This window comes from Drosophila willistoni, unplaced genomic scaffold (assembly GCF_018902025.1).
Source record: "Drosophila willistoni isolate 14030-0811.24 unplaced genomic scaffold, UCI_dwil_1.1 Seg589, whole genome shotgun sequence".
NCBI classification, from domain to species: domain Eukaryota; kingdom Metazoa; phylum Arthropoda; class Insecta; order Diptera; family Drosophilidae; genus Drosophila; species Drosophila willistoni.
The window spans coordinates 166,256-188,657 of NW_025814507.1; the positions used below are offsets into that span (position 1 = coordinate 166,256).

At 49.9% G+C, this 22,402-nt stretch overlaps 2 protein-coding genes and 1 pseudogene across 2 annotated transcripts; 1 reads left to right on the plus strand and 2 right to left on the minus strand.

The window, feature by feature from the left end:
• Positions 1-4,734: 4,734 nt before the first annotated feature.
• On the minus strand, positions 4,735-5,352 carry LOC124461680. The gene has a single exon (XM_047013171.1). It carries the CDS (start codon positions 5,350-5,352, stop codon positions 4,735-4,737), a length of 618 nt encoding a protein of 205 aa, XP_046869127.1.
• Positions 5,353-13,413: 8,061 nt separating this feature from the next.
• LOC124461681 lies at positions 13,414-14,790 on the minus strand. Its single transcript, XM_047013172.1, has one exon. It carries the CDS (start codon positions 14,788-14,790, stop codon positions 13,414-13,416), a length of 1,377 nt encoding a protein of 458 aa, XP_046869128.1.
• A 1,263-nt stretch (positions 14,791-16,053) lies between these two features.
• LOC6646690 lies at positions 16,054-22,199 on the plus strand (annotated as a pseudogene).
• The last annotated feature ends 203 nt before the right edge of the window (positions 22,200-22,402 follow it).

Below are 22,402 nucleotides of genomic sequence, written 5' to 3' on the forward strand. Positions count from 1 at the left end.
GGATCCTCAGAATGCCGTCGTACATTGTGTTCCACAGTAGCGGACCCAATACGGACCCTTGTGGAACCCCGGCAGAAATGTGGCGACTGTCGCAGCCCTCATCTGTGTTGAATCGCAGCACTCTCCCATCAAAATAACTCCGTATGATGGCTTGCAGGTATACCGGCGCTTCCAGCCTACACACCGAGCACAGGATGCAGCCCCAGTCCGCTGTGTTGAAGGCGTTCTTAACGTCTATTGTGACGACCAGGCAGTATTTTTTAGAGCCGCCCTTCCACCGGGAGCCCTCGATTGCATTTGCAGCAATATTAACTAATTTGCTGATTGCATCTATCGTCGACCTTGCCTTCCGAAAGCCGAATTGGTTTTCCGAGAGGCCATTGCTCCTGCTGATTAGATCGTTTAACCTAGTGTTGATTAGTCCTTCCAGGACTTTGCCGACTGTGTCTATTAGACAAATCGGCCTGTAGTAGGATGCTACGTCAGGTGGCTGCCCCGGCTTTGGCAGCAATACCAGTGCTCAAATGCTTCTGGGCGTAGCGTCATAGCCAGTTTGACTGCACGATTCGGGAATAAATCCGGGCCTGCGGCCTTACCGGGCTTAAGCGATTTGGCTGCGACTAAAATTTCTTCTGTGGAGACTGCATCGATGGTAGAAAGCCTTGCAGGTGCGATGGGTGATGCGCTAAAAAGGTTCGATCGGCTTCGAAAGAGAGCGTGGCTATTTTTTTGAGGTCTGCGGCACCTGTTAGCGGGGAGCCGGTTTGCATGGATACGTTTTACTACTAGTTTATAGGCCTTACCCCAGGGGTCGTGCTCGGCTGAGTCACACAGATTGAGGAAAACCTCTTTTTTGGCTGCAAGGATGGACTTCTTCAGGAATTTTCTCGCTTGGCTAGAAGTGGAGTGCATCTGTGGCCAGTTTACGTCCAGCCGCTTCCTTGCCCTTTGGTAACGCCTTCTTGCGGTTAGGCAAGCCCTTCGTAGATCTCCAATTTCATCATTCCACCAGAAGACTGGTTGGTGATGTTTATTGAATGGTCTGGAGCGGGCCATACTCGCATCGCAGGCTGATGCCAGCATGCCACATAGCTGGTCTGCCATGCCTTGAGCAGGTCCCGCAGCCAGCGTCGCATCATAAATTGCAGCTGTAAATGCTTGGGTGTTAAGCGTATCAGCTTTATATGGTAATTCCACTGCCTGGGTACGCGTCTGTCGAGCTGCCTGTCCAAGGGAAAAAATGATGGCCTCATGGTCGCTGGCTGTGTAGTTGTCCATCCAGCCGCCATGCAGCAAATCTCGCCAAGCTGTTGCTGACGAAGGTGAGGTCGATTATTGATCCTCTGCCTGCGCTGTTGAACGTGTTGCGAGAGCCGTAGTTTAGAAGTGCGACGTCTAATGAGGCTAGCGAATTAGGAACGGCGCGCCCACGAGCATTTGTTATGCTGCTGCCCCATTCTTGGGCCCACGCATTGAAGTCTCCAGCTATTACGAACGGGCTGTGCGCTCTCGCGTCCGCCGCTAGTTCGTCCAGCGATTCGCAGAAGTCCAGATAGTCTAGACTAGGCGGGAAATAGCAGCTGTGTGTGTGTGTGTGTGTGTGTGTTTTTTTTTTTTTTTATTTCATTTAAAACATTGCTAACATAATTACAACTAACATAACAAGGATTACGGTTACTGCGGGACGACTTGTCGGTATTGCTTCGCAGACCGTGTGCTTCTTTAATTCGCCGACCTTTCCCTCTCCAGCTGCCTAAGTTTCTTCATCACGTGTGCGGCGAAGGCGGCGGCCGCCTGCCACACGTTAGAGTTTGCGACCATCATCCCGGCGAGGTTACACTGCGTCACCGGCTCGCCCATGACCCTCTCCAACCGGTGTCTTTCCTCGTCAAATCTTGGGCAGTGTTGCAGCACATGACTCGCATCTTCTATGATGCCAGCGCCGCACCATGTGCACTCGTCGGAGACATCGTGGTGGAACCTCTTCAGGTAACTCCTGAAGCACCCGTGGTCGCTCATGAGCTGAGTAAGGTAGTAGTCAACCTCACCATGCTTCCTCGACACCCATTGTGTGATGTCCGGGATTAGTGCATGGGTCCACCGTCCCTTGGGCGAGGAGTCCCACCTCTCTTGCCATCTGCGCATGGAGTGCTGCCATGTCATGAGTCGCGACTGTCCTCTTGGTTGGGTTATGTTGCTGCCACTTGATTGCCTTGATGCTACAAACGTGGCCGACGCAATTGCCGCACATTCATCGATGGGCATCATTCCAGCGATCACCAGAGCTGCGTCATCGGATATGGTGCGGAATGCGCTACACACCCTAATAGCACTTAGACGATGAGTCGACTCGAGGCTCCTCCTGTAGCTCCTAACCTCCACACCTTTAATCCACGAAGGAACTGCGTACAGGGCAGTGGATTTTACTACGCTCGATAGTAGCAGGCGCCGTCCTTGCTTCGGGCCACGCGTATTCAGCAATATACGGGCTAGGGACCGGGCCGACGCAGCTGCCTTGCTACTGCAGTATTCTAAGTGCTCCTTGAAGGACAATCTAGTGTCAAGCATGACACCTAGGTATTTAATGGCACGCTTGGATACCACGAGGGAGTCACCTACTCTGATTTTTGCGGTTTCGACGCGCTTCCGGCTGCTAATGAGCACCGCCTCGGTCTTTTGCGCTGCCAATTTAAGCCCTGCGGCCGATAGCCAGTGGCCAACTTTGGCTATCGCCACGCTACAACGCTCTTCGGCGACGTGAAGGTCCTTCGCCGAAACCACCAGAGCGACATCGTAAGCAAACCCGACAATGTGTGTGTGCTGCTCGAACTCAAGGCGCAGGACTCCGTCGTACAAGGTGTTCCATAACAAGGGGCCCAGGACGGATCCTTGTGGAACACCAGCCGATACCCCTCTTTCTTCCAGGCCATCCTCCGTTAAGTATCGGATTCTCCTGTCGCGAAAGTAGCTCCGCAGCTACGCAGTTCATCAGGTAGCTTGGGATATTGAATGTTGCCAGCGCGTCCAGTATGCGATCCCACCTTGCTGAGTTAAACGCGTTCTTCACGTCGAGCGTCACCACGATACAGTATTCTTTACTGCCGCCTTTCCATCTAGAGCCGTCGATTGCCTCAGCTGCCAAGTGAACCACACGGTTTATTGCGTCGATTGTGGATCTGGCCTTTCTGAATCCGAACTGGTGCTCGGATAAGCCCCCGCCTGCTAATATCGCCGACTCCAGTCTCGAGCAAGGCATCGACTCCAGCACCTTGCCAGCTGTATCCAACAGGCAAATGGGCCTATACGAGGATGCCTCGTCTGGTGGTTTTCCGGGCTTGGGCAACAACACAAGGTTTTGTAACTTCCACCTGGTGGGAGAGACTCCTTCTCTTATGTATTTTGAGTACAACTCCGTGAATACATGAGGGAGTATCGTTACTGCCAGTTTAAGTGCGATGTTGGGGATAGAGTCGGCACCCAGGGCTTTATTTGGCTTTTGACGCCTCACCGTCTCGATGACCTCAGCAAGCGAGCATTCTTCCACTTGAAGGTGTGTCTCCAAGGGAGACACATGCGATAACTCCGGGGCGTCGGGAAATAGGCTGCTGACGATGGAGCGTACAGTGGTTGTGTCTGATGGGGATGACTGCCTGTTTCCGTGTACTCGTTTGACCACCGTCTGGTAGGCTTTGCCCCAAGGGTCTTGTTCTGCCGAATCACATAGCTCGAGGAAACATTCACGCTTGCTATCCCTGATCGCCACCTTAAGGGCTTTCCTCCGCCTTCTGTACTCCAGACCGAGAGCCTCGAAGTTGAGCGAATGTCTTGCCCGCTGATATAGCCGTCTCGCTCGAAGACAAGCCCTTCTGGCATCAGCGATTGCCTCGTTCCACCAGCAGACTGGGGTGTGGTGGCGCGAGAATGACCCTCTCTGGGCCATGCTGGCAACACACGCTTCATCGAGTCTCGACATGATCAGGTTCGTAGCCTCTTCTGCGTTTGTGTTGGGGCACTCCGTGAGTCCTTCCAGGCTTTCAGCGAACAAAAGCGCGTTGAAAGCGTCCACCTTGAAGGATTTCCGAAGCGGTAACGTTCGCGCTGGCGGGTGCCTGTTTCTGCCTACGGAGAATGTCACTATTTCATGGTCACTGGCAGAGTATGCCATGCCTACGCTTCAAACAGCCGAAGCAGCAATACTGTCGCTGGTGTAGGAAAGATCCACCACCGATCCTGTGCCGGCCCTTCGGAAAGTGTGTTGTGTGCCGACGTTAAGCAGAGATATGCTTAAGTTGGCAAAACCTTCAAGGAGAATACGGCCGCGGGCGTCAGTACGGGTGCTGCCCCACTCGGTGGCCCACGCGTTGAAATCCCCACCGATGATGAGACCTTGGCGTCCTCTTGCGTCGTTCGAGATGCTGTCTAGAATGCTTCCGAAACGCTCCAGTGACAGGCTGGGTGCAAGGTAGCAGCTGTACACCCAGTTTCTGCCGATCCGCGCTCTGACAAAGCCGTCCGCAGGTAGGACGTCCTGCATGACTAGCACGTTACTACCGGAGCACCAAATTGCTGCTTTGCCGCACGCTGCCTTGGCCCAGCGACCACTTTCTCCTACTCTGAAGGGCTCACTCAGTAGAGCTATATCCGCCGACAACTCACGCACAGTCTGCTGAAGCAGGTCCTGAGCCGCTATGCAGTGATTCAGGTTCAACTGCAAGAACTTCAAATGGGGCTGAGTCATTTGGCGTCTTTCTGCATCCTCTGGGCACCACTGGATGGGCACGCGCGGCTACCCGCTATGTGGTTTAAGGGACTCAAGCCCATCTCGGCACATAAAAAGCACTTGACGGCGGCCGAGCAGTCTGCAGACTTGTGACCAGGATTGCCACACCTGAAGCAGCAATTTGACCTATCTGTGTCGCTTGGGCAGTTTGCGGCGATGTGGCCAACACATAGGCATCGAAAACAGCGCGCAGGTTGCGCTTCTAGCTCCTTTATTCGGCGGCTATCCCATCCAATTCGAACTCTGCCCACCTCTAGGAGTTTTAATGCCACTGCCTCGGGAGCACAAACCACGGCTGACATCGTATTCCGAAAACTAGACCGGAAGCTTCTTAGTCTAAGCGACGTCGCCTCGACTTTGGCTTGGTCAGCCAGCTTAGCCACTAATTCCTGGGGCGTCGCTTTCTCGTCCATGCCGTGAATGGCTACAGCCTTATGGCGGGTTAGAGCTTTCACACCTGCCTCCTCGCCAAGGACTTGACTGATCGCCTCCTTAAGGGACTGGGTTGTGTCCGCTGTGCATTTCCGGAGTTCCAGAAGAAGCCCATCTTTAGCGGTGCGTCGAACTCGCATTACGTGCTCACGGACGTGATCCAGCTGCCCGTCAGTGCGCCTCGTCACGCGCTCTAAAACTTGGCTATAACTCAAGCCTTCGTTCGCCTGAATTAGTATAGCGCCTCACTGATTTTCGCTTTAGGCTTGCGGGAGGACCTCGAAGGGCCCACCTTTACCCATTCTTGGCTGCTTTGGGCATTTTGCTGTGCCCTAGGCTGCTCCACATCAGACGGGTGTAGCTGCTGGTGCTGCATGGCTTGTTGCTGTGATCCAATTTGACTGGATTGGCTGATGGAGCTGTTGCTGCCCCTGCTGGTACTGCGCCGTCTGAAGCCGTGTAGACGACTTCTGTGGGTGTTGGCGATTCTTCTGTTGCGTCTTCTGCTGGTGTGGCCTCGCTTGGTGACGACCTGAGTCATCGAATGGTGACGTTTGACACAGCTTATCCCGCTTAGACGGTGAATTCACCAGTTCGGTTTGCTGTTGCCTACTCACACGTTTAGGTGGAGACATGCTGCAAGTGGCACACGCCACTGGCAATTGCGAGATCGGCGCTTTGTCTTGAAGCAAGGCGATCACTGCTACGTGCAGTTCTCGCAGCCGAGCAACCTTCTCCCTAAACTCGTTAGTGATGCTGCGGTTAATTTTGCCACTAGCATCCTTATCTCTGCTATAATGGGTAGCAATTGAGGCCAGAATATGGCCCATTTCCTCCAACTCGTTGCAAGTAGGCCGCACCTGCCCCACCTTGCTTTTTTTAATGCAGGCCCCGTTATTGGCTGCCTCGCCATCGGTCACCTCAGCCCCAACAGATGGGCTTCTAAGCCTTTTCGGCGTTGCCTCGTGAGCATCCACTACTAGGGCAGCGTCTGGTGTTGCCACAGGCACCGACGTGTGTGTGTGTTTTTTTTTTTTTTTTATTCAAATTTTAACGCTTAACTAACATAAAACATAACATATAAGAACAAAATTTGATTCGGTGTGGTAAAAAGCAGGGTGCTGACTTCTCCGGAACTGCTAGTGTGCATTGCGTCGAAGAGCCGTGCACCTACTATAGTCCTGACCTAATCTGTTCTTGCCTCCGTTGCTCTCTCATGACCTTTGCTGCAAAGTCGTTTACTGCCGTCCAAATTTCCGCGTCACCTAGCATCTTTCTCACCAAATTGGAGGGTGTGGCCCCCTCACCTAGCATGGTGTTTAGGAATCTCCTTTCAGCGTCGTATTTCGGGCAGTAGAAGACAACGTGTTCAGCGGTTTCGGAGATGCCACTCCCACAACAGCTGCACTCGTCTGTGGTGTCGTGCCCGAAACGTTTTAGGTAGCTTCTGAAGCAGCCGTGTCCGCTCAGTATTTGCGTCAAGTAAAAGTTTACTTGCCCATGACGAATCTTGATCCACGCCTCAATGTTCCAGTTTCCAGGTCCACCTGCACTTGGTGGAGGCATCCCAGCGGCTCTGCCATCTAGCGAGGCATCTATGCCATTGCGAGCTGCGCTCCGCTTGACGTGCTGGTGCGTTTAAGGTCTCCTCTCGGCGACTAAATTTGCCTTCTGCCATTGTTACTTGCTCGGCTATAGGCATCAGTCCCGCTATAACCAGGGCAGCTTCGTCCGAAATAGTGCGAAAGGCACTACAAACGCGAATAGCGCATAACCGGTGTGTTGCCTCTAAGCCTCGTCTGTAGCTTTTAACTGTCATACCTTTGGCCCAGACAGGTGCTGCATACAGAGCCGCAGATTTGACGACGCTTGTTAGCAGTATCCTCCTCCCTTGTTTCGGACCCCTCGTGTTGAGTAGTATGCGCGACAGGGCACGCGCCGATACAGCTGCCTCTTCTCGTTTGCGTAGGCTAGGTGTTCCTTGAAACTTAGCCTTGTGTCTATCATTACTCCTAGGTACTTGATAGCCCTTTTTGAAGTAATCACTGACTCGCCAACTCTTATTTTGGCAAGCTCCACCTTTTTGCGGCTGCTGACCAGCACCGCTTCCGTCTTGTGGGCTGCTAACGCAAGTCCTGCTGTCGAAAGCTTTACTGATAGCTCTGTTGCATTGGTCTTGTGCTACTTCGACTTCCTTAGCCACCACCACGAGTGCTACGTCATCCGCGAATCCGATTATGTGCGTATCGGGGTCAAACTCGAGTCGTAGAACGCCGTCGTACATCACATTCCATAAGAGCGGACCGAGAACGGATCCCTGTGGAACTCCAGCTGACGCTACCTTCTCCATGACACCGTCATCTGTAAGGTACCGGATTCGCCTGTCTGCGAAGTAGCTACGTACACATTTGACCAGGTATTGAGGGACACCAAAACCCAGTAAGTCATCTATTATCCGGCCCCATCTAGCGGAATTAAACGCATTTTTTATATCCAGTGTCACCACCAGACAGTATTTTTTGGAGCCGCCCCTCCATCTGCTACCCGCTATTGCCTCCGAGGCGATGTCTACCACTTTGTGGATGGCATCTATCGTGGATCTGGCTCTCCTAAATCCATATTGCTGATCTGATAGGTCCCCACCGGCAACTATGGCTTTGTTAAGACGCACGCTGATGATATACTCGAGAACTTTGCCGGCTGTGTCTAGGAGACAGATTGGCCTATACGAAGACGCCTCTCCGGGAGGTTTTCCTGGCTTCGTAAGTAGCACAAGATCCTGGATTTTCCATCTTTTAGGAAAAGTGCCCTCGCGTAAACAGGTACTGTACATCTTACAGAAAGTGGCTGGGTAAAGTTCGGCGGCCAGCTTTATCGCTTTGTTCGGAATACTGTCCGATCCTGGGGCTTTGTTCATCTTAAGTCTGCTTATGGCTTGAGCTAACTCTGAGGTTGAACACTCGTCGGACATCAGGAAAGGCTCGTTAGATTGCTGCGAATGATTGGCTATCTCCATGATGTTGGGAAATAGGGCATCGACTATATTCCGCACCAGAATTGTGTCTGTTGGGGGCGGTGTTCTGTTCGCGTGCAGGCGCTTCACAATAATCTGGTATGCTTTACCCCATGGGTCCTGTTCGGCAGTATCGCATAGCGACAAAAAACATTCACGCTTACTGCGTCTGATCTGATTTTTTAGCTCCTTTCTCCGTTGCTTGTATGCGAGCTGCAAGCAGAGGAAGTCCGCTGACCCTCTAGCCCGCTGGTACAGCCTCCGGGCCCGGTGACATGCGCGACGTGCTTCTGCGATTTGGTCATTCCACCAGCACACTGGGCCATGGTGGCGTTTGTACGGCTTCCTGGTAGACATACTTGCGTCGCACGCCTGTTCAACCGTTGACATAATAAAGTCGACCGTCTCTTCCGCGCTACTTGTCCTGGCTGTGTTCACTCGACTTAATACCCTACAGAAACTGCTCACGTCTAGACTCTCAGTCTTATAGGCCTTTTTTAGAGTGGGCTGATTATGAGGGGCTTGACCGGGGCCAACCACATCATATACTAAAGCTTCATGGTCGCTTGCGGTATATTTGTTGCTTATTCTCCAGTTGGCTGTTCTGGCGATCGATGTGCTCGCAAAAGTCAAGTCGACAATTGACCCAACTCCGGCCCTCCTAAACGAATGTTCTGCTCCCACGTTGAGCAACTCGATGTCTAGAGATGCAAAGCACTCAAGAAGCATACGGCCGCGCGAGTCAGTGCGAGTACTGCCCCAATCTATGGCCCATGCGTTGAAGTCGCCTCCGATGACCAATTGCCGGTGATCTCTGGCATCGCATACTATGTTGTTTAATGTGCGACAGAAGCTTTCTATAGGCAGGCTGGGAGCTAGGTAGCAGCTATACAGCCACCTGTTACCTACCCTTGCTCTGACAAAGCCCTCAGAGGAATAGATATCGTCTAGACGCAGTGTGCTAGCTCCACATAGCCATATTGCTGCCTTGCCGGAGGCGTCTGATATCCATGTTGCCTGCTCCTTATGCTTGTAGGATTCGCTGAGTAGTGCGACGTCAACAAGCTCTTCTCTCACCGTCTGGTTTAGCAAATCCTGAGCTGCGATGCAGTGATTCAGGTTGAGCTGGATAAACCTTAGTTTCGTCATTTGTTCTGCATCCTCCTTCCTTATCTAAGTGGACACTTTGAACTGCCATCATGGTGTCTGGTGTCGCACTCTCCGTTAGATCGGCAGAGGTAACATGACGGGTCTTCGCCACAGTGCGCTGCTATGTGCCCAGGTTCTCCGCATCTAAAACAACAGTTCGATCTATCGACTGTGTTGCTACATTTGGTTGCTATGTGACCAAACTCCAGACGATAGCATTTCATGGGAGGGTCTTCGATAGCCTTAACTCTGCAGCTGTTCCATCCGACTAGTAGCTTACTCAACTGTAGGACTTTCGTCATCATCCTTTCGGGCGCCGTGATGATCGCTGTGAAGGTTCCGTTATAGCTAGGCTTCAGGCTTTTAACAGAGCACGACCCAGCCTCGATATCGGCTTGATTTTCGATGGCCTCCAGGATGTGGTGAGGCTCCACCAGATCGTCCAAATCCCGGATTATCGCCGATTTCATGGGCGATAAAACCTTAACACCGGCCTTGTCGCCAAGGACCTGTAGGAACTCGTCCTTTAGAGACTGGGGGTTAGGGCAGTCACCTCCTAGTTCCAATAGCAGCTTGTTTTTGGCAGTACGGCGCACTTTGCGGACGTTTTCCTGGGCATGCTGCAGTTGCCCGTCGCTGCGTCTTGTGACCAGTGCAAGCACGTCTCTATAGCTCTGACCGTTGCTGGGCTCTATCAAAATGGCTTCCGGACGCTCTTTATAGCGTTTTGGTTGCTTATTCTTGATCCTCTTGGCTCCCACTAGTTGCCAGTCGCTGGCCTTGCCTGCCTCGGCAGTATGGATGCTGCTAGGGGCTTTTCCCCCAGACTGTCGCAACTGCTGCATGGCTTGTTGTTGGAATCTAGGTAGATTGGCTTGACTCTGATGTTGTTGTGGCTGCTGAAGCCTGGGTGTCTTCTGACGCTGCTGTGCCTTCCGCAGATGCTGGCTCGCCGCCTGACGATTTACTATCGGTAAGCGTTCAACTGGAGACGTTTGGCAATGCTTGTCCCGCTTCGATGTCGAGTTCGCGAGCTCGGTCTGTTGCTGCCTGCTCACTCGTTTGGGTGGAGATTTGCTACACGTAGCACATACGACTGGCAATGTCGGAATCGGCCCTTGGCTTTGCAACAGAGCCCCCACCGCTGCGTGCAGTTCTTGCAGCCTTGCTACCTTCTCCCTGAACTCATTTGTGATGCTGCGGTTAATTTTCCCACTAGCATCCTTCTCTCTGCTGTAATGTGTAGCAATTGAGGCCAGAATATGGCCCATTTCTTCTAATTCGCTGCAAGTAGATCGCAACTGCCCCACCTTGCTTTTTTTCGTGCCAGCCCCGTTTTTGGCTGCCTGGCCATCGTCTTCCTCGTCCCAACATGGGTGGGCTTCTCTGCCTTTTCGGCGTTGCATCGTATGTTTCTCCTGCTACGACCGCGCCTGATGCTGCCACTAACGCCGAGCGTGGAAAATTTGAAATGCGCAAATTCAGGTAGAGTTTGGCAGAAATTATATGGAAAATATAGAAGATATAGCAAATACTCTATGGGAATTTTAATTTATTTTAAATAAACTGTTTTAAAAACAGTAAATTGGAGAATAAGATTTCCAAAGGTGGGGCCGAACTCAGGGCTATTGCACTAGCGGCTGAAGCTCTCCCCCGACGCCAAGCAGACCGTTTGCCGCCGCGCGCTTAGAACTCTGCTACTATCAGAGTGTCTGCTAAGACGAATAAGAGAAACAGCCTGAAAGTATGCAAAAAATCCTTAACAGCAGAGGCTTGAATTTTGGTCAGCTGTTTTGGGGTATGGGTGCTCCAGACAGGTGCTGTTAACGCATCAGTTTAATTATTTTCGATGTATGGCAAACCTGGTAGCAGCTGGTATTTTTCTGCGCGTGCCAAAGGAAGCACAGCACAACTGGTAAAAGTGAAAGTGAGAAAGTCCACCTCACCAATACCACTGGAGCTGCGGATGGGCGGGAAAAAAAGAATAACTCCCCCTCCCCTCGGGCAGGCCCAGGAAGAATGACCCAGCGACCGGCAAAAAACGCTCTGGAGTTCGGAATCCCAGACAGCAGTGATGGAATGGCAGACCAGTGGGCCACTGTGAGTAGGCACAAACACTGTAATACCGGGCGCCACCAAAACGACTTTAATTTCAGGTGATGACCGTTTAATATGGGATTTCTAACGCGGCGACAAGCAAGACACGACCGCACTTCACCTTTCGCATATCTCTCTCCCCGTGTGTTTGTGTGTGTGTGTGTGTGTGTGTGTGTGTGTGTGTGTGTGTGTGTGTTTTTTTTTTTTTTTTTTTATTTCTTAGAACTTACAAACGTTTAATACAAAAAAGTTGCAACAATGACAGGGAACATAAGGTGAGAACAAAAAAATAAAAGATAACGGCTACTGCGGGACGACCTGCCGGTATTGCATCGCAGACCGTGGGCTTTAATTTATTGGGCAGACCTTTCCCTCTCCAGCTTCCTAAGTGCCACCATTACGCGCACGGCGAAGGCGCTGGCCGCCTCCCATACGTCTGGATCTGCAATCATCATCCTCGTCAGATTTCTCGCCGTCACCATTTCGCCCATTACATTCTGCAGTCGGCACCGTTCTACTTCGAAGCGAGGGCAGTGCTGGAGCACGTGGCTTGCATCCTCAACAATGCCCGCTCCGCACCATGTGCATTCGTCTGACACGTCGTGGTTGAATCTTTTCAAGTAGCTTCTGAAACAACCGTGGCCGCTCAGGAGCTGTGTGAGGTAAAAGTTCACTGCCCCATGTTTTCTCGAAACCCATGAAGTGATGTCAGGGATCAGAGTGTGAGTCCACCTCCCCTTGGAGGAGGAGTCCCACCTTTCCTGCCATCTGCGCAGACTTGACTGCCATGCCCTCCGATGCTCGAGGCCTCTCTGCTGATTAGTGGTAGAACTGTTAGTTTGCCTCGACGCTGTGAAGGAGGCCGATGCAATTGCAGCGTACTCATCGATGGGCAGCAACCCAGCGATCACCAGTGCGGCGTCATCAGAGATGGTGCGAAAAGCGCTGCACACCCTGATTGCGCTTAAGCGATGCGTCGACTCAAGGCTCCGCCTGTAGGATCTAGTTTCCATCCCCGTTATCCACGAAGGCGCCGCATAGAGTGCAGTCGAACGGATGACGCTGGATAGCAAGAGACGCCGTCCTTGTTTCGGTCCACGCGTGTTTAGTAATATTCTAGAGAGCGATTGCGCTACCGATGCAGCTTTCCTGCTACTGTACTCTAAGTGCTCTCTAAAAGTCAGCCTTGTGTCGATCATGACTCCGAGGTACTTTAGAGCCCGCTTGGAGACAACTGTGGTGTCGCCGACCCTGATGCTGGCAGTCTCCACTCGCTTGCGGCTACTTATGAGTACCGCCTCCGTCTTTTGCGCGGCTAATTGCAGTCCGGCTGCAGAGAGCCATTGGCCAACCTTATTAATCGCCCTGTTGGTTATTTCTTCAGCTGCCGCGAGGTCCTTGGCTATCACTACAAGTGCTACGTCGTCTGCGAAGCCAACTATATGGGTGCCAGGGTCGAAATCCAAGCGTAAGACTCCGTCGTACATGACATTCCACAGCAGGGGACCCAAAACAGACCCTTGTGGGACGCCAGCAGATACGACCCTTTCCTCCAAGCCTGCGTCCGTCCAGAAACGTATCCTCCTGTTGCAGAAGTAGCTGGCTACGCACTTGATGAGATAGCTCGGAATCCCGAAGGCCCCAAGCGCTTCCAAGATCCTGTTCCATCTCGCTGAATTAAAGGCGTTTTTGATGTCCAGAGTTACCACTAGGCAGTATTCTTTGGCACCACCTTTCCATCTTGTACCTTCGATTGCCCTTGCAGCTAATCCTACCACCCGGTTTATTGCGTCGATCGTAGATCTCGCCTTCCTGAATCCGAACTGGTACTCAGATAGGCCGCCCCCTGCCATGATTGCTGTTTCCAGACGCGAGCAGATTATTGCCTCGAGGACTTTGCCAGCTGTGTCGATGAGGCAGATGGGTCTATGAGAAGACGCCTCTACTTGCGGCTTCCCCGGCTTCGGCAGCAACACCACTTGGAGTAAAGCTCTACGAACACGTGTGGGTAGAGCAGCACTGCGAGCTTGAATGCGTTATTGGGGATCGAATCCGGACCTGGTGCCTTTTTGGGCTTCAGACGCCTCACTGTCTCAAGGACCTCGGTTAGCGTACACTCCGCCGAGTGTAGGACTGGAGTCAGGCGGGGCACATGCATTTCTTCGTCGACCACAGGGAAAAGTCCGTCGACAATTGAACGTACCGCTTGCGCATCCGTTGGGGGTGGGTTTCTACTGGAGTTTAAACGCTTGACCACTAGCTGGTAGGCCTTGCCCCAGGGGTCGTGCTCAGCAGAGTCGCACAGAGCGAGGAAACATTCACGTTTGCTGGAACGGATCGCAATCTTGAGCATATTCCGACGTCTCTTATACTCCAGGCCCAGGGCCTCGAAGTTTGTCGAACCACGTGCGCGCTGATAGAGACGCCTTGCGCGAAGGCAGGATCTCCTAGCTTCAGCGACAGCGTCATTCCACCAAAAGACTGGGGTGTGGTGGCGTGTGTATGTGCCACTCTGAGACATGCTAGCCTCGCATGCCTCTACTATCCGTGCCATTACGGAATTTGCGGCGTCTTCCGCGCTCATGATGTCCCTAACGCTTAGGCCCTCCAGGTTGTGGCCAAAGACCTGCGAGTTAAGGGTTTCGGCCTTAAAAACCCTTCGAAAATGCTGCGTCCTAGGGAGCGGTTGCCTGCTGTCGCCAATGGTGAAGGTGATGACTTCATGGTCACTCGCCGAGTATGTTGATCCCACGTGCCATGTGGCTGAGGCGGCGATACTGTCGCTGGCAAAAGAAAGATCCACAATAGATCCTGTGCCGGACCTTCTGAAGGTATTCTCGGAGCCAACATTTAGCAAGGAGATGTTAAGATTGGCGAAAGCTTCCAGCAGCAATCTACCTCGAGCGTCAGAGCGTGTGCTTCCCCATTCGACTGACCAAGCATTAAAGTCGCCACTTATAATCACTCCTTGTCGTCCTCTAATGTTATCGGCGATTTTGTCTACCGTCCGGCCAAACTGCTCCAGGGTTAAGCTAGGCGCGAGATAGCAGCTGTAGAGCCAATAACTGCCAAACCTCGCTCTCACAAATCCATCCTCGCGTAGAATGTCCTGCAATACGCCGTCGCTGCTACCACAACACCAAACCGCTGCTCTACCGCTCGAGTCCTTGGCCCAGCAGGGACCTGTGCCGGTTTTATAAGGTTCGCTTAGCAGGGCTATATCCGCTCGTATCTCCCGAACAGTCTGCTGCAGCAGGTCTTGGGCTGCGATGCAGTGATTCAGGTTTAACTGCAGGATCTTCAGGGCTGGCTGAGTCATTGGAGGTCATTGGGGGTCCTCGATTCGCCTGTAGCTGGGCATAGACGGCTACCCGCAAGGTGATTTGTTGGGCTTAGGTCCTGTGCAACACAGAGGAAGCAGTGCGGTTCTATAGAGGGACAGACAGCTGCCTTGTGGCCTGCTACACCACACTTGAAGCAACAGTTTGATCTGTCCACCTTGCTAGGGCACTCCGCGGCGACGTGACCAGTAGCTAGGCACTTGAAGCAGCGCAAAGGCCGCTGCTCGAGTTCTCTGATACGGCAGTTTGCCCAGCCTATCTCTACGCGACCAAGTTCGATGAGCGTCCGGGTCACAGACTCAGGTGCGCTCACAATTGCCGTCTGGTAATTCCGGAGACCTGTCCGAAGGCTTTTCACATCGGCCTTCACATCGGCTTTTGCACCCAGCACTTGGGTGATGTCATCCTGGAGCGATTTTATGCTCGTAGCAGAGTCCTTGCGAAGCTCCAGTAGCAGCGCGTCTTTAGCTGTGCGACGTACTCTGGAGACATGCTCACGGACGTGGATTAGTTTATCATCCGTACGCCTGGTCACCATCGTTAGGACTTGGCTATAGCTAAGCCCGCTGCTGGCCTCGATCAGAATTGCATCCGGTCTATGCCTGATTCTGGGTTTGGCCTGCTTCGAGGAGCCACCACGTCGAGGCTTTGGTGGACCGACTGTTTTCCATCCTTGGTTGTCCTCGGATGATCCATGATCCGCGATTGTGAGGTGCGGTTTATCGCCTTGAGGAGTAGGTGACTCCTGCTGCTGCTGCTGGGGATCCACAGGGTGCCGTTTTTTTGGACGCTGCTTTGATGCGTGAGCACTCGGCTGCCGCAGTTGCTTTCCAGCTGGTTCAGACGAAAATGGTGCCTTGCCTTCTCGCTTTGCCAGTGGTGAAGTCTGAGTGGGCCGGGAAAGCATGGTCGTGGGGGACATTTCATCGGTCTGCTGCCCACGACTGGCACGCTCAGGTGGCGCCTTCGAGCAATTGGGACACGCCTCCAATGGAACTGTCTCGGTCGGGTGCCCGCTGAGCCGGGAGCTGACTTCCGCATGCAGCTCTTTCAGCCTCTCCACTTTTTCGCGAAGGGCGTTGGTGATGGCCCGCTTGCCACCTTCCTTCTCGGGCTTGATCCTCTCCGAGATCTCCTCCAACAGTACGCCCATTTCCGCTAGCTCATTGCAGACAGGCTGCAATTTTGACCTTTTCGATGGGGCACATTCGTTAGCATTTGCTGCTTCTCCGTCTGGACTCATGGCGTCCCTAGATCTCTTTGGAGTGTCCTCCTGCTGGCTAGCAGCCGCTCGCAAAGGCAACTCACTATGGATTGGAGGCGAATGTAGCAGCAATCTACTACGCCCAAACACCATTTGCTCCTCGCCGACCATTTCCTACAGCCTGACGACCAGGTATTTCCCCTGGTGGGCGTTGGGAGTTATACCGCTCCGGCTCGGCTTCTTTTAGATAATACAGGCAGTCAGCGGGAATATGGGCCACTCGGTGTGCAATGGACGGATAAACAAAACAACAAAAAAAAAAAAAAAATTATAAAATAAAAATAAATTTTTTTTTTTTTGAATCCAAGATTACCCGCCGCGGATTTGAACCCCTACCGTGCCTAGGAGTATCGCAGAAAAAAAACCACTAGTATTGATCAAATTTCAACTCTAAAAGAATTTGAAATTTAATTTTAATTCTAAATCCTCACAGCGGAGTCGAACCAGGTACTTGGAGGCCCGCGTCCGAAAGAAAAAATAAAAATGCTCCAAATTTATTTAAAATTTCTTCGCTCCACTCAGCGGATTTGAACCAGGTACCAGGCGATGAGAGGCAGCACCGCTGCCAGATACGCCACCGCTTACGTCACCAAGCCTTAGGCTGGTGCGCTGCTATGCTGCTAGTCTGGTGGGAGGTGATCGAGAACCCCGGCTTAGAAGTTTTGCGGTGAAAGCTCGACTCCCAAATGATGACCCTGGAGAGCTTTCGAGACCAGCTTGGCAGGTCCGCCAACAGCTGATTTTCGCACCAATTGTGTATTTACTTACAGCGTGCTATTTATCAAAAGGTGCGACTGGCACCCCACTAACACCAATACGGAGGAAAAAGTTGGGTGATGCAGAAAGGAGGCGCCCCGCACCCCTCCAACCACCAAAAGACCGACGCGGCGGGAGGCCGGGGAAAAAAAAAAATTATGTTTTAATTTTTCCACTTGCGATGCAGACTGGCGGCGGGCGAAACGTAGGTAACAACAAGAGTTGACTGCTACACTAACAAACTATTATGTTGCAGGACTACGAGATTTACAAGCACGGATAAGACGGGAATTTTACAGAAAAAACCGGGACGCGACGAAGTACACATTCCACTCTCTCTGTTATATGTGTGTGTGTGTCTGTGTGTGTGTGTGTGTGTGTGTGCGTGTGTGTGTGTATGGCCAACTCCAATAATAGTTTCTTTTCGACGTCAACGACGGCGATGACTCGGATGGCTACGCTGCCAAAAAAAAAATATATATATGTGGGAATTTACTTTATCCCGGTTTATTTATTTCAATATTATTAAAGGATGTGATTTTCTTATTTAGTGATAATTTGGGTGCGCGATGTGATCGAGGCGAGAGTACAATTGCCAGTGCTCTTTCAATCAACGCTTCTCTTTATTTGCCAATGAGTGAGTCGACCAGATAGGTACGGCCGCTGCGTGTCGTTCTGTCTCGCTCACTAGCTACTGCCCGATTGCCATGATTATGCCCGCCTGACACTTCATTTCCTACAATCGGCTGTCCGGACAAGTCATTCGACCCGAATGATCCTAGGCTTCATGAACTCAACCACTGTTGAGGTCTTACAAGGTCCTTCACCATCGCCAACTTTCTCAACGTCGTATCGACCGTGCCTATTCACCTTCATGACTTTATACGGTCCTAAGTATTTACCTCTCAATTTTAGACCTGTCCTGTTCTTGTCAAACGTCCTTTTCATTTCCTGCTGTATTTCATTAATATTCTTTCGAGCCTCCGCTCTAATCTCATCACGACCACAGTCTAATTCTTCTATTAACGAATCGGTTATCAGCTACCTTATTTCGGGATCATCAGGACTACGCATCTCTATTCCTGTCAAAATCTTAAAAGGTGTAACTCTTGTACTTCTTGTCTTGTCTTCTTTGTTACAAGTACAACAGGCGAAGCATATTCGGAAAAACTTGGCCTTATTATCTTCTCCTCCAACCATTCATGTACTGTACTATCAACTATTTTCTGATCAGACTGCTAGACGCCTTGGATGCTGATAAACTGGCAACTCATCCGTTAGTACAATCTTCATTTCTATAGGAGTGTTTGTATTTCTAATAGGTTTGTAACTGTTGATCAACTTCTTGACTTCACTAGTGATTTCTGCACTGATATGTGACAAGTCACTCTAGATTTCCACTTTATTTTGTTCTGCACTGTGCATACACATACTTTCAAATTCCTTAAACAACTCAGAACAAGATTTATTCGCGTTACACAGTGATTCTTTTCTCTTGATGCTCACAAACTTTGTACCTTTCTTTGTAACAACCAAATTGACGTGATCTAATATGGTTCTACCCAAAATTGCTTCATATGCCATGTTTTCATCAGGAAAGATATGAAACTCGACTTCCATCTCAATGCCATATATCTTGACACTTATGCTAAAACTACCAAAGGTCATCACATGACTTCCACCAATGCCTGTAAGGCTCTTCGAATATCCTGTTAATGATTTAATTCCAAGAAGTTCGACAAACACGCTTTTACGTATGAGACTCAAATTTGCTCCTGTATCAATTAGACCGTTGAACTTAATCGACTTATAAGTTACTTCTTTCAACTCTAATCCCGAATCAGTAAATTTACTACTGCTTTTACTAATTTATCATCTACAACATTGGTACTTTCAACTTTAGTGGTATCTTTTCCCTTACATTCAAAGGAGCGATGGCCTGTTTTTCTCTAGCCCTAACTCTCTCAATTTAATGCGGAACTCTTCAATACGCAAAGTTAGAATCTCACCTCGATCCATTTCCCACAATTACAGGTATGATGCTTAACAACTTTGCTATTTTAATGTATAGTTAGTATCAATCAATCAAATTTGTTACGACTTAGCAAAATTTACACACTATGTTAATGTAGGTCAAATTGTGGTAGGCTATGGTTTAACTCAGACGATTCTTAGAAATGTGCTCTCTGCAGCTCGCATCAATTTCGTCAATATTTCTGCCACCGGTCGTCGATCAAGCAAAGTAACTCACACTAAAGACAATAATTAAACAGCTCACCCAAATAGTTGGGTATAGAGTCGTCCTGCTCTATGTAGCAACTCTCGTTGTAGCAACTCACTCAGTCTTCTTGTAGATGTTTGGTTCGCTCTTTGTTGCCACTCACTCTGCTGTCGCTACTCACTCGGCTGTTTTTCACTCGTTCTCTTGGTCTCTCTTTGTCTGCTTCTACACCAATTATCTGAGATAATTTATCTCAACTTCGTGTCTGCTGCCTTCTCGTTTGGACTTGTCGTCGTCTGCTTCTTGTAACGGTTTGTGTTGTCCGCTCTCTTTTGGTTTTCCGCTTCCACAGTGAACACCAGTTATCATCAACTTTGTGCTCTCTATCTGCTCTCTCCGTCGGTCTGCTTCCACGGTGAACACTAATTTCCATCAACTTCGTGCCTTCTGTCTGCTCTCTCTGTCTGTCTGCTTCCGCAGTGAACACTAATTATCATCAACTTCGTGTCCGCTGTCTGCTTCCACAGTAAACACTGGTTATCATCAACTTCGTGTCTGCTGTCTGCTCTCTCCGTCTGTCTGTTTCCACAGTGAACACTAATTATCATCAACTTCGTGTCCGCTGTCTGCTTCCACAGTGAACACTGGTTATCATCAACTTCGTGTCTGCTGTCTGCTCTCTCCGTCTGTCTGTTTCCACAGTGAACACTAATTATCATCAACTTCGTGTCCGCTGTCTGCTTCCACAGTAAACACTGGTTATCATCAACCTTGTGTCTGCTGTCTGCTCTCTCCGTCTGTCTGCTTCCACAGTGAACACTGGTTATCATCAACTTCGTGTCTGCTGTCTGCTCTCCCTTTTCTTCTCCATAGTGAACACTGGTTATCATCAACTTCGTTTCTGCTGTCTGCTCTCCCTTTTCTTCTCGAGTCACCACCATTCTCGAGCCGCTCTCAACTTCAGTCGCCGACTTTTTGCTAAAACGGCGCCCAAATTCTTAGTGACGCTCTACTTGCGTCGTCCGACCGCTCACAGTCCACTCGTCGCCTCCCGTACAGTAACACCAACTACCACTAATTTTTGAACTTGTAGTGGTTGCTTCTTGTGAAATTCGTTCGCCAACAACCTTGATTTTGTATATATATTACACGTTAATGCATGCAACTTTAACAATTTTCTGTTCACTTGCGAACTTCACACACACACAAATTTCACTTATTGTCTTGGGCCAGAAATCTCGGTTGAGCCCCCAGTTTGTGGGAATTTTACTTTATTCCGGTTTATTTATTTCAATATTATTAAAGGATGTGATTTCCTTATTTAGACTTATTTTATTAACAATGTTTCTTTGTGTTGAGAATACATATATTTTATATTATTTAAATGGCCTTAGTGATAATTTGGGTGAGCGATGTGATCGAGGCGAGAGTACGATTGCCAGTGCTTTTTGAATCAACGCTTCTCTTTATTTGCCAATGAGTGAGTCGACCAGATAGGTACGGCCGCTGCGTGTCGTTCTGTCTCGCTCACTAGCTACTGCCCGATTGAGATGATTATGCCCGCCTGACACTTCATTTCCTACATATATGTATATATATTTCAATCAAAGGGAAGTATATAGTCAGTTCCACAAAAATTACATTGAATAAACCTTTAAATCCATTTTTTGAACCAATTTCATCCTAAACTAAAACAGACAGAATGTTTTATTTTTTAAAAACGTCATTTTGCAACTTAAAATCAGAGCGGTCCGAAATGGGTTAACAAGTTGACTTTATTTTGTTGTTATGCCCGTTTGGAGTGGTTGTTTTCTAGATTTTTGTGCTGCGACGTCTGCTTAGATCTCTGTGTGAGAAAGTCGGCAGACTTTTCCGGGTCTTTTGGACAGTATTGTTCATGTTGTTGGTAGCTTCCGCAGTCTCAGTCGCAGCAGCAGCAGCAGCGGCAAGTTTTATTTAATTTACATTTAAATTGTTTTGTAATGCGTACCGACAGCGCAGATGCCGGCAGCTGCAACATGGGGGCTTCATATAAAATGCTAGACATCTGGAGACGCATTCATAAAATTCATCTCAACGCAGCAACAAGTTATTAGCCCTCAAGGATTAAATCGCGTCGCGTATTCTCAACCGAAAATTAAAGTGTTTGCCATTGCTTGTGTAACCATTTTGGTGGCCAGCTGTGCCTGGGCCGCTCCCAGCATCAAATCCCAGATAATCAAATCGAAAGTGATAACACATTCGCACGGGCTGCTCGCTATTTGGGTGCTTGTCTTGACAGTGATGACATGGCCACTTGTCTGGCGGTCAAGGGCATTAAGGCCCTTAACCGTGTCACCAGGAGCAACAACATTGAGCTGGCCAGCGGTGTGACCTTCCAAAGGTGTGTTAACTTTAAATGTGTGTGTGTGTGCGTGTGTGTCTATCCCGTAAAGTAAAAAATTGAAGAATCGAAAGTGAAACAAATACAAATCAGTCTCCAGTTTGTTCTAAGCCAAGTTTTTTTTCCCCCTCTACGTTTGCAGAGATCCCGATAATAACGGCCAACGTGCTGGCAAATCCCTCAGTGAACAGGACATCTATGCCGAGTTACAACAGAATGGCGAAGATCGTAATGGCCGCTTGGTCGATCTGGCTATCTTCAGTGTCACCGATTTTCTGACCACCCACAATCTGGAATTCAAATTGCCCTCAGACACCACCCAGCAGGTGGTACGTGCTTTGGATGAAGGTGAGACAAATAAAATTTAAAGACTTGGTGTTCAAGTGAGTCTCTTTGTTTTAAAGGTCGCGGCAAGATCAAGAAGATGATTGGACCAATTGCTTTGGCCATTGGTGCCAAATTGTTCACTGTCATTCCATTGGTGCTTGGTTTCCTTGCTCTGTTGACCTTCAAGGCTGTGATTGTTGCCAAGATTGCCTTCTTCCTGGCCATTCTCGTTGGCGGTTCCCGTTTGTTGGGCGGTTTCGTTAACAAATTCGGAGGAAGCTCATACGGCAGTGCCTACAACTCGAATGTCTGGTCCGCTCCCGCCAGTGCTGGATGGAGTTCGGGTGCCTCATCGGCATATACTTATGCCCTCAGTATTGACACTGATGCCCAAGAATTGGCCTATGCTGGAAAGCAGCAACAGGAACAGCAATAAGCAGTTCTCTTCTTAGTCAGGCAGCCAAATATGTGCCTTCGTTTTGAATCCGTAGCCCGTAGTAATTTATTCGAAGAGTAATTAATTTAACTAATTTATTGTATTACAACACGGCTCACACAACCTTTATTGTATGATAATAAAAACAAGCAAAAAGCAAAGTATTTTTCCTAGATTCGTATCTATCTGTCTCAGTTAAGTCA

Bases quoted from the DNA above. Each gene is read 5' to 3' on its own strand.
- LOC124461680 (XM_047013171.1), bottom strand. From the start codon at position 5,352: ATGCGAGTTCGACGCACCGCTAAAGATGGGCTTCTTCTGGAACTCCGG.
- LOC124461681 (XM_047013172.1), bottom strand. From the start codon at position 14,790: ATGACTCAGCCAGCCCTGAAGATCCTGCAGTTAAACCTGAATCACTGC.